The following is an 11715-nucleotide window of genomic DNA, read 5'->3' on the forward strand; positions in this document are numbered from 1 at the left end:
TCCATTTTGCAGGCCGGACAATTTGGCGCGAAACGTCCGACCCGGGAGGGAGCGGCGGCTCCGCGCGGGGCGGAGGCAAAGATGGCGGAGGGGCGGCCTTCCTTCCTGGGCGGCGAGCGCTTGCGAGGGCTTGTCCTCGAGCCTTTTTACAAGTATTCCGAGAAAATGACCGCCTGCAGAGCCGGGCCCCGTTGCTCCCGGCGGAAGCCCGCTGCCCCATGCGCCGAGCCCTCCGGGTCACACACCCTCCGACCGCTGGGGATGGGTCAGAAATAAGTCCCCACGGGGCTTATTTGTCCCCACTGTCCCCGAAACAGGCCCATCCGTGGGACTCCAGGATGTTTCCTTAGACTCAAAAAGTGATACCTTTTTTCGTTGTTGAAGACTTCTCATTACTTGAGAGTGCTTAAAATTTGCGAAAATTCACGACCAGATACCCAACCCGGCTGGAAAAACGGAAGATTTGGCAAAACTTGGCGTTCTCCAGCAGCAACGAGGGCTGCGTAATCTCTTCCCTTTTTCCTTCCCACCCTCCAGGAGCAACAACTGGAAATAACTTTTTATTCTCTTTGCCACAGTCACGGAAACATACTCATGCGGAGTATGTACTTGTGTATTTTTACAGTGTATTTTTAAAAAAATGAATCTGACACTTAATTTTCTCAGTAATACCTTATGGAGGGTCCCCTGAGGACAGAACAGATTTAACTCGTTCTATTATTTTTTTTTTATTTTTAAATTTTTTTTTAAATACTTTCTACACCCAACTTGGGATTCGAACTCAGGATCCAGAAATTAAGAGTTGCATGTGTCTGGGACGGAGCCATCCAGCCGCCGAACTCGTCCTATCTAACAGCTGCAGATTCTCCCTAGTGGGAATAGAATACAGACGATTTTGCGGTTTTCCTACTAGTACAATCAAGGTGGTTTGTTTCTCTGCCTCTCTCCTCCCTCCTTTCCTATCGTTATCACTACAGAGAATGAACGAGGGCGTCCCTTTCACGGAAAGCTGGAAAGCAGGGCTAGGGTGGAAGAGCTACAGCCATCTGCATGCCTGCTCTTGGCAAACCTCCTCTCATCAACTGTGGCTCCTGGGCCTGGTTGCGCTTTGGAATCTCTCCGGAAACTTTCCACCCACGGGATTCCGGAGTCCTGCCCCAGGTCTCCAGACTCAGAAGGTCTCAGGGTGGGGCCCCAAGATCCACCCCCACCCCACCCCCCCCCCACCCCCCGTGATTCTGATGCCACCATCCACACAATGATATTTAGACACCCCCAGGCCCTCCACCAGGTGTGGGAGGTAGATCTATTACTTCAGTCTTGCTAGTGAACAAAAAGGGACGAGTCACTTGTCTGAGGTTCCAGACTTGGTGACAAAGCCAGGACTGGGCACAACGCTCTCCTGACTCCCAGTCCTTGGATATTAGTGGTGCTAAGATGCTCGGTCTTCTGCTTTCCCAGCCACACCTTCAGGGAGGGGTTTTGACTTGCCGGAATTGGGAAGCTGCACTACTAAGATTTCAGCGGCTTTCATGACTTGGGGGGAGGGGGAACGTGGGGTTTTGGAGGTGCACAGACCTGGTTTAAATCCATCCCGCCCCCCAGAGTGGTAGCACCCCCTCACAGGCTTGCTGCGAGCATTAAATGAGGGGGCACAGGTGAAGCGACTCACACACACAGCACAAAAATCACTTCGCAAAAATCACAAACCCCTGATCAGCCTCATTTCCTGATAGGACCTAATGTGGTACGATGCTGGCATTTTACCTGCATCTCATTTGCTTCTCAGGACAGGCGGGTGAGGTAGGTCTCACTGTTTTCATGTTACAGGTGACAGAACGGAGCCCCAGCAAGGTTAATAACTAACCTCAAAGGCAGAGCTACAAAGCAGAGTGGCAGGGATTGGAACCCAGGGATCTCACAGGAGTCCCAAAGATTCGCTGGAGCAACTGCGTCCATTTTATCCCCAAATCGGCTCATCTCAGCCCAGCAGGGCAATGCCATCCTCAGTAAAGCTGAGTCTTGCATCACACAAGGTTCAACATGAAGATTCGCACACCAACTTCCTAATGCTCACCACTCCCATTTTCAGAACAGAGACCAACCTCCGAAACCGGCCCCCCTCTGCTCCCTCCCTCACCCCTCCTCCCCAGGAATATTCAAGAGACAAGCGGGGGGGAAAAGTTCAGCTCCCCAAGGGTAACAGAGCCCAAGAAAAACACTTCAGGTTACTATCAGGCACTGGAGTTTATTATTTCACACAAAAGTTAGAGGCCAAGGCCACAGTGTTGTTAAACACCTCCCTCCCCCCCACCCCACCCACAAATCCACCCCCACTCTGCTATAAAAACAGAACATAACAAAACACCAGAGCTCAGGTGCAGCCAAGAACAAAGAGTGGCTCCAACAAAAACAAGACAGACACAAGACACAACATCTTTGCACATTTATATAAAAACTCGCCACGGCCCGCAGAGAAAGAGGTCATGGCATGTCAAGGAGACCGTGAACTCGGGACCCTTGGCGGTTCGAGACAGCTGCCACTTCTGGCCATGTCTTCGGGGCTCTGCTGCAGGAACTGGGGGTGCTGAGGGCCCAGGAGGGATGCCTCATCCCACTTTGGAAGTTCATGTCTGTGAGCTGGATGTGCTTTGGGTTGAGGAAGATGCCACAGACTCCCTTCCCAAAGACAGGGATGCAAGGACAGGGCAGAGGGCACCGACAACCCCTCGTGCCTAAGGTAAGGAAGCCAGCCAAGAGAGAGTTCCTCTACAGAATGTCCTCCATTGGACAGAGTTCACAGTGTACAGGGCCAGCGCCCTTGCATTCACATGACATAAAGCCCCATAGCCACCGTCGCCACCAGAAAGCTGAGCGTAAGGACCCATCGGAGGAGCGGTGCCTGGGAGAGAACGTTGAGCCGGAGCTTCCCTCTGGGAGGCTCCGTGGGAGTCGAGTCTGCAAGAGAGAAGGGGGCAATGTCACCAACAGGTGGATAGAGGTGGGAGATGAGGGGGTCCCAGAAAAACACAGCAAAAGGGCCTCAGCAGTCCCTAGTACTGTTCCTGCTCAATGCCAGGATTCTGCTAATGCAGACAGGGTGCCCTCTGGCCACTGCTTGGATCCCTCCAAAGACAGGGAGCTTACTACTTCTCGAAGCTGTCCACATTTCCATCTTCAGCCAGCCCACACTGTGAGAACACACCCTCCAGGGGCCTCGACGGGACCGCACTTTGAGAACTGCTGCATGAGGGCAAAGACCCCTCCTCCTACTAGGTAGCCCAGCCCCTCCCATTGGACCTGGCCTCATTCCCACGTTCCCAGGCACAGTTCCGCCAACAGAGGGTTCCACGTGGTCCTGGCTCAGGTGGGGAAGCCCCAGGGCAGGTTGGGGACGGTGGCTCCAGGAGCAAAGGAAAAAGACCCAGGGGTTCCTTGTCCTCCCAGTGTCCCATGGCATAGTAACAGCTAGGACAGCTCCCGACTCTTGATCTCAGCTCAGTTCACGACCTCAGGGTCATGAGATCAAGCCCCACATTGGGCTTCACACACACAAAAAAAGAGGCTCTGCCCAGGACTCCTGACAGTCCTTTCTGTGCATGTCTGTATTTCTAAGCCAATGAACTAGAACTTGTCGACTGCCCTTGATTTTAGAGATGGGAAAGACTGAGGTGTGGAGAGGCTGCACAGCTGGCCCTGAGCCATACCAGAAGGACGGCCCCAGGCCCCTGTGCCCATGCCCTGCTTCTCATTTAAAACACTCAGAAGACAGAACAGCCAAGAGGTACTGGAGACAGACCACCGGGCCCCAGGCTCTCCTCCCACAGAGCCCATCCCAGTGGGTCCGGGGGCCTCACCTTGTGCCCTGCTGCCTGCCCGCCGGCGCAGCCCCGGGGCCTGTGAGGGGCTCTGGTCCTCGGCGTCCCGGCTCAGCAGCTCCTGCAGCTCCTCAAACAGCTGAGAGACAGAAGACACACAAGCCCAACCCGGTGAGAGATGGCGGTAGGCCCCAGCCAGTGGTGGTATTTTAAGCTGTCCTCAGAAATCTTGATGACTTCACGAAATCGTGAAGAAAAATACTAAGCAGTCCCATTCCTGTCACCCAGCTTTAGAGGAAAAATGTCACAGGTGCATCCGTGTCGCCTGCCCGCTCCTCCCCATGTGCTTGCAGATAACCAGCTTCCTGCCATGGGGACATCCTGGTCATGCCCTTCCCCTGTGTCCTGGCCACACCTGCGCCACCTGGGACCCCCTCTCCCCGCAGTGCCAACCTGGCCACATAACCACGCACCCACGACGTCAATATTGTCAGCAAGTGCGGTCACAGGGGGCTACAATGGTACCCCATCACATGCCCAGAGAACACAAACTAACAGAACAGGGCTGGCCCTGTGCCAGCTCCTGCCATGATCAGTATGAACTTGACCCTCCCAACAGCCCTAGGAGGCGGGTACTGTTCTATCCCCATTTTATAGATGGGGCGACTGAGGTAATAAAGACCACCCAGCTGGTCAGTGGCAGACCTGGAGGCCCAGCTTCACCACGACCCCCGCCCCGGGCTGCCAGACCCTCACCTGGATGTTGAGGAGGAACGCCGTCTTGGCCTCCTCGAGGACTCTCTGCCTGACCTTGGGGGTCATCTCCAGAGAGTTCATGCGGGAGCGGTAGAGTTGCTTGAACTTGGTGGCGCTGGCGATGTTGGGGAAAGTGAAGAAGTCCACGCCCTCGCCGGAGCTGGGCAGGTCCAGGGCCTTCTGAGCGATCTTCTTGAGGACCTGGCCCCCTGACAGGTCGCCGAGGTAGCGGGTGTAGGCGTGGGCCACCAGCAGCTCTGGCTCCTTGCGCCCCACTTCCTGGAGTCGCTGCACATAGCGCCGGGTGGCCTGCGTGTAGGGGATGGCCTCCTGCCAGTGGGTTCCGTACCAAAAGGCCATGTCCCGCTCCAGGGCGGCCTTGCGGTGCAGCTCTTCTGGGAAGTAAAGCGGGGCGAAGACCGGGTTGTCCTTGTTGCGCTCGATCTCCTCCTCCAGGGCCACGTAGACATGGTAGAGAGAGGCCATCACCAGCTGAAATGGTCACACGAGCGGGTCGGGCTGCTGGCCTCGAGTAAAAACCCCATCCAGCCCCTCTGCGGCGGTCTTGGCGAGACCCTCGTGACACCCCCACCCACCCAGGCAGGGCCCCCACCTTCTGCTTGCCCCCAGCCCCATACCCCCCTGCACCGCAGAGGGCAGGTCAGGGGAAAACTCGACCATGCGCTTGACACACCTGAAACCCTGGTATTCCACGGATGAACACGCAGCCTAACTCAGCCCTTATAAAACCCCACAGAGGACTTATCATCCCCACTTTACAGAAAAGAAGCTAAGCCTGGAGAGGGTAGGAGACGGTGAGCCCTCACGGCTAGCAAGAAATGAAACTGGAGTCGGGCCCAGGCGTTGCCAGGAGCCAATGCGGCCCTGGAGCAAGGGAAGACCTGAAAGAACACATTCACGGGAGCTTCCCAGCGCCTCTGGACTTGGACCTCAGGGTGACTGTCTGTGGGGCCGAGTCTCCTTCCCAGAGACCCACTCTGAACTCCACCACCTCCAGAGGCTGGTCTGGGGGGGACCAGCCCGGCACAGCTTGACTTGGGGACCCTCCCATCACACATTAACCCTCGATCTGGAGTTTGAAAGAGGACAAAGTTTAAGATGCTCTGGTTGAGGTTTCCAAGTTCTTTCTGAGCCACAGACCTTCTCAGTGAGGGCAGAAAGCCAGGAAGCCTGATACAAAACCGCCCGGGTCATCAAGTGAGCTGACCTGGTTTGAACCTGGGCTCAGCCGGGCCCAGGCTGCGGGCCCTGGGGTAAGCCACTCGCCCTCTCTGGGTAATTGAAGGTCTGAGCAACTGTGTCCAGACCAGCCTCGGTCCCCTCCCCTGCCAAAGAGGACAACGATGTCCTCCAGGGGGCTGCTGGGAGAGTCAAGCAGGGTGACCCAGGTCAAATACAAGGCACAGGCTGGCACCTGGCCCTCAGTTCGCAGGCTGTGGTGATAAACGCCACCTCCTTCAGCATCATCTGGGTGAGCACTGGGCTCTCTCCCGGATCTCCATGCTCACTTCGAACTTAGAGGCTTAGAGGTAAGATCCAAAGTCCCAGTGGCTGGGGGTAGGATACCCCGGGAGCCACCTCCCCGGCTCCTGCTGCCCCCCAGTCCCAGTCCAACCACTGGGTGCATACCATCTTTTTGAGAAAGGAAGGAGGAGCACAGGGAGAGGGAGCTGAGACCAGATGCAGCAGTGGCAGGAGGCAGCCAAGGGCCTGACCCCCTAGAACAGCACAGCACCTGCCGCCAAAGCGTCTCTCCGGTTGGAAGTGCGGGGAGCGTGCAGACCACAAAAGAAAGGGGTATCAGCAGTCGGGGGATAGGGCTTCCCACCTCAGCAACCCCATTCAACCTGAACAAGCCTGTCCTCACACTGATGTCTGAGCACCCGACCCCGGCTTGATTGTTCGAGTGCTTGCCCGCTGTTTGCATGAATTCCTGAGCTGTGCGGGCAAACAGCAAAAATCCGTGCCTAGCAGAGAGTGGGTGCCTAAGAAGACCCCGCTGTCATAAGCTGCCCACAGGCTGCCTGGTGAGGAGGTGGCTGTGCGTAAGCTGCCCACAGGCTGCCTGGTGAGGAGGTGGCTGTGCTCGGGCTCGAACCCATGCCACCCCCTGCCTCAGGTCAGGAGCACAGGCTCTGAAGGAACACCGACCTCGGTTTGAATTCAGCCTTTCCCATTTACCTACTGGCTGTGTGACCTCCCGCTAGCTGCTTCACCTCTCTGGGCCTGCTCTTCCCTGCCTTCCTTCCCCCAGACCTGGGGCACAGATTAGCAACGGAGTGTGTAAAATGCCCAGCACAGAACAGGTGCTCAGTGGACGGCTCTAGAGCCCCAGCAAACCCTGCCCCCCACAACAGCACGTAGCAGGCTGTGAATTTGCTGTGTGACCTTGAGCAGACCACCTTCCCTCTTTAAGCCTCAATGTCATCTGCAAAATGATTCCCCTGGACATGCCCCTCTGGTCCCTCAGCGTCCCTGGTCCCAATCCCTGCTCAAACCACTGGCCTGAGTGCCTGGGACACACACCCATTACGTCCTCCAGCAGGGCTTGTCCTACCAGGCCACATACCTTAAAACCTTTTCGGGTCACCAGGCCTTTCTGGAAGTTCTTCATGAACTCGGCATTCTCTGCCTGGACGTGCACTTCCTTGGTGGCTTCCTTCAGGGCCTCTGACAAATCCTGGGGCATGCTGCAGAGGGGAGGCGGGGAGGGTGAACAAGGGTGGCTCTGAGCAGGGTTCCTCCGAATGCTGGAGCTCCTGGGGACACCATCTGTGTATCCGCAGGTCTTCGAGCACTATCAGGCTTCTCTGAAGAAGTCAGTCCAGCCTGCCACCTAATACAGGGGCAACGTTCCTGACTGCCTTGGGATGCAGCCCCAACAATGTGCTCCAAGTCACACAACCAACTGGGAAATCCTGGCACCAGTCACTATGGGGGAGGGGGGTGGTGTTTGCAAGGCCCAGTGAGAAGCAGCCCCAGCATTTTGAACATTCATATTTTAGGTCATAATTGCTTCGACTGGCTTTAGACCCAAGATTTAATTCATTTATTCTGTTGATATTTCAGACACAAATCTCTTATAATGTTACGCTCATCATGAAAGTGCTTGGGTTAAAAAAAAATCTGCAAAACTCTATTTTACTCGAAGAAAAAGTCCCTTTCTGGGAGTATTTCTGCTCTATGTCTGCATCCACCTCCCACAGAACAGTTATTTCTCCTTTCTCTCTTTTTCTCCCTCACCCTTTCCAGAAACATCGCCCTGTTCTGTACATGCTGGTCAGACTCCCGGGAGGAGGGAAGGAACCACACTTGGAGGTGAACAGACTGTGGTTCAGATCCTAGCTTGGACACCTGCTAACCAGAGGGCCTTGGGCTTCCCGCCTCCCTGAACAGGGCAGTCCTCATCTGTAAAATGGGGACAGGACAGCCACTGTGGTGTCTCCTTCAGGGGCTGGACCCCTAGTAAGAGGAGGACGTGGCCACCAGGGGGCTCTGGTAAGAGAACCAGCCACTGTCACCCAGGCACCACAGCCCCACAGATTCTAGATTAAGCAGAAAGCACCTCCAAAGACATTTAAAAGTCTAAATAAATAAATAATAGAATAAAATAAAATAAAATAAAAACCACAGGGACACTCCCATCTGGTCACCCAACCTGTGGCAGCCAGACGTGTAAATAACCTTTCTCCCTCTAACGACCCCACCGGTTGAGACCGAAACCCGGCTCCTTAGTTCAAAGCCCAAGGGGACTCAGGGAAGAGGCTCCCGGCACTGTCTCCGGGAGGGGCTGGAGCCGAGAGCTAGGCGGCGCCGCAGGGGCTGCGCACCCGGGAGAAGCCGGTGCCCCGCGCCCCGCGCCCCGCGCCCCGCGCTTGCCTGTCGGGCTGCGGGCGCTCCATCCTGCCGGCGTTCGGTGTCTCTGGGGCTGGCTCCGACGTATCCCGGACGCGCAAGAGGACGTGCGAGAGTGACTGTGCCGAGCGGGGCCGCGCCGTCCATTTATCCCAGCCGCGGGTCACGTGGCGGCGGCCAGCAGCTGATCCCCACATTGGGCCCGACGTTGCAACACCCGCGCCGCGCCCGCCCCAGGCCAGCGGGGGTGGAGGGGGAGCGGTCATATGACCCAAGGAAAACAAAGCAATTTAAAACAGGACGCTTAAAAAAAAAAAAAAGAAAAAAGAAAAAACTTCTGGAAATCTGAGCAGCCCTGTGATTTCGTCCCTTACAGAGGCCCCCATGCCGGGATGGGACCTGCGCACCCTGGGATTCTGAAAGGTCCAGAAAGCTAGGAGGCTAGTGGGCGACAGCCGGGACTTAGCAGCCCCAGACCCTGCCTGCTCTCCTCCCGGTGCTGGGAGCCTACTCTCCCCAGATGTCACCTCTCTCCAGGGTACCCTGCCGGGACAGCCTGCCTCCTCATTCTCACCCTATATGTACATTTAGGACTTTTTTTTTTTTTAATTTATTTTTATTTTTTAGCACCAAGTGTTAGAGACTGTGCTGTGTTTATGGTTCCTCTCTACATTTGTTCTGTGGGGTAGATCACTACCGTTTTACAGACGGGGAAACTGAGGCAGGAGGCAAGGGAGTGGTGTTCCCCAGGCCACACATAAAGCAGGAAACCAGGACTCAGACCTGGGAGTGAGTCGAAGTCTGCCCTCCTCCGCCAAGCTGTCTTTGCACTTGGTGCACACGCAACCTGAGAGCCATGCCCGTCACACATTCTACTTCCCTGCTAGCATGCCTAGGGCGCTCTTCCAGAACTTGTCACAGCTGACTCCTCTCTTCACAGAGCCGGCCGCGTCTGAGCTACTGCTGAGCTAGGTCTGCAGGAGATCCGTCATTTAGGACTCAGGGAGAGCAGGTCACTGGATGAGCCCAGGTGAGAAAACTGGGTGTTTCCTAAAGTCCCACCCCAATGCCACCATTCTGGATTCTAAACTAAAAAACAAAAACACAAACAAAAGAAATTATAAAAAGGTGACTTTGGCTTGGGACAGGGATGCTGCTTGGAAATGGAAGTAGCAAGTGCCCCACATCTGAAAAAAATGCTAGTAAAGTTTGAGCATGCTCTGTCAAGCACGGGGGCTGTGGTGGCTGCGTCCTGCCGTGCCTTCCATCTGCGCATGTCTAGGAAGTCCTGATGCTTGGAGACAGTCTTCAAGAAGTGGGCAGTGGGTGCATCTAATCCGAGGTCAGAGCTCTGGCCCGTGAGCCACCCTCTTGCAGGGGCACTTACCTGAGTTTTGGTCACCAAGTCAATGTGGCGATCAGGAGGTTTCTGGGCCTTCCAGATAGAGGGGCTATGTCTAGTTTAGTCTGCAGACCATAGAACCAGCTCGGCTTCTGTGAACTGTCGATACCGTACTAACAGCTCGTGTTCACTGAGCACTGACTGCGCATCAGCTACTACTTAAACACTCACATACATTAGCTAGTTTGATCCACACAATTCCCCCCATCAGGCTGGTATTATTATCCCCATTTTACAAATGAGGAAACCAAGGCAGAGGAGTTAAAATCAAGGTCTGAACCCAGGCAGTCTGAGACCAGGATTTCAAAATTTCAAGAGGAGGTGTCCTCTCCCGGAGATGGCAGTTACCAGTGGGCATCTGGGTGGCTCAGTGGGTTAAACGCCTGCCTGTGACTCAGGTCATGATCCCAGGATTCTGGTATCCAGCCGGAGGAGGTCTGGCTCCCTGCTCAGTGGGGAGCCTATTTCTCCTTCTCCCTCTCCCTTTGCAGCTCACCTACTTGTGTGAGTCGAGTTCATGCTCTCTCTCTCTCTCTCTCTCAAATAAATCTTTTTTTTTTTTTAAGTGTTGCCAACAATTTTCTAGAAATGAGAGCTATTAGAAACCAGTGGCCTCCTTAGAATGTGAGTTTCCTGGAGGGCAGGGACTTTGCTTTGTTCTGTAAATCCCAGAGCCTGGAACAATGCCTGGCAGGCAGCAGACGGGTACCTTCTGCACTGACTGACTGGAAAGAATGAAGAGATAAACCACAAGATCTTTCTGGTAAACGTGGTCATATTGCTAGGCTGCCCCGAAAGAGCTGGAATTGAGTTACAAACTGCAATCTTAACCCAATTTTATGGAGTGCGCAGAGCCTTTACGTGCAGGATTTCATTTAATCATGACATCGTCCTTCTGGGTTATTGTCAGTGGCATCTCCATTGTGTCCACATAGACACTAAGGCACAGAGAGGTTAATAACTTTCCCAAGTCACACAGCTAGTGACAGCAGAGCTGGGATTCCAACAACGGCACTTTGGAGCCAGAACGCATGCTCCTGACCCCCCACCCCACCCCACCCCACGCCGTGTCACAGAGGGGGTCCATCTGTGCCCCAGGAATTTGGGGGATAAGAGTGTCAAGGTCTGAAAACTTCCCTTAGGCACATCCAGAGCCTGTCAATTCAGGAATCCCAGAAAGTAATGCTGCTGTGATCGAATTCCTTCTTATTTAACATGGGGGAGCAGAGGCCCCAAGTGGGGACCAATTTGCCCAGGCTGCACCCGTAGGACAACACAGAACCTTCAGTGACCACAGGTTCCTGGCTCCCAGCCCAGGCTTGCTTCTCATTCTAACTGCTTCTCTAAGAGCCCCAGACTTGGCCAAAATAGACCCCACACACTGACAACCCTGGGACAGAGGAGGCCGGGGCAGAGCTGATCTGGCTCTTTCCTCTGTCTCAGCGTTGAGCTTGTGGTCCTTCTCGGAGCTGATTCAGCTTCCTGACTTCCCCTTCCCTGTCCTCAGGAAATGGGAATGGTCCAAATGGTATGCTTTGTCCTCTGGCAGTAAGTAAGCTGAATAACGCATGCGCCCCACCCCCCTCCCTCGCAGGACCCAGCCAAGGATGTCTGCATCCAGATCCCTAGCACCTTTGAATATGTTGCATTACATGGTGAAAGGGGTTCTGCAGGGACACCTGTGTGGCTCTGTCGTTAGGCATCTGGCTTTGGCTCAGGTCATGATCCCAGGGTCCCGGGTTCGAGCCCACATCGGGCTCCCTGCTCAGCAGGAAGCCTGCTTTTCCCTCTCCCACTCCTGCTTGTGTTCCCTCTCTCGCTGTGTGTGTGTCTCTCTCTGTCAATTAAATACATAAGTAAATA

The 11715-nt window shown here is 54.9% G+C and overlaps 1 protein-coding gene across 1 annotated transcript; it reads right to left on the bottom strand.

Annotated features, from left to right (window-relative positions):
- Positions 1-2228: 2228 nt before the first annotated feature.
- Positions 2229-8635, bottom strand: HMOX1 (heme oxygenase 1). The gene is made up of 5 exons (XM_032346453.1): positions 8475-8635; positions 7165-7285; positions 4575-5066; positions 3858-3957; positions 2229-2958 (listed from the first exon to the last, which is right to left on the bottom strand). The coding sequence occupies exons 1-5, from the start codon at positions 8495-8497 to the stop codon at positions 2828-2830; spliced, it is 867 nt and encodes a 288-aa protein (XP_032202344.1). The 5' UTR covers positions 8498-8635; the 3' UTR covers positions 2229-2827.
- Between the last annotated feature and the right edge of the window lie 3080 nt (positions 8636-11715).

Source organism: Mustela erminea, chromosome 6 (genome assembly GCF_009829155.1).
Source record: "Mustela erminea isolate mMusErm1 chromosome 6, mMusErm1.Pri, whole genome shotgun sequence".
In the NCBI taxonomy this organism is placed as follows: domain Eukaryota; kingdom Metazoa; phylum Chordata; class Mammalia; order Carnivora; family Mustelidae; genus Mustela; species Mustela erminea.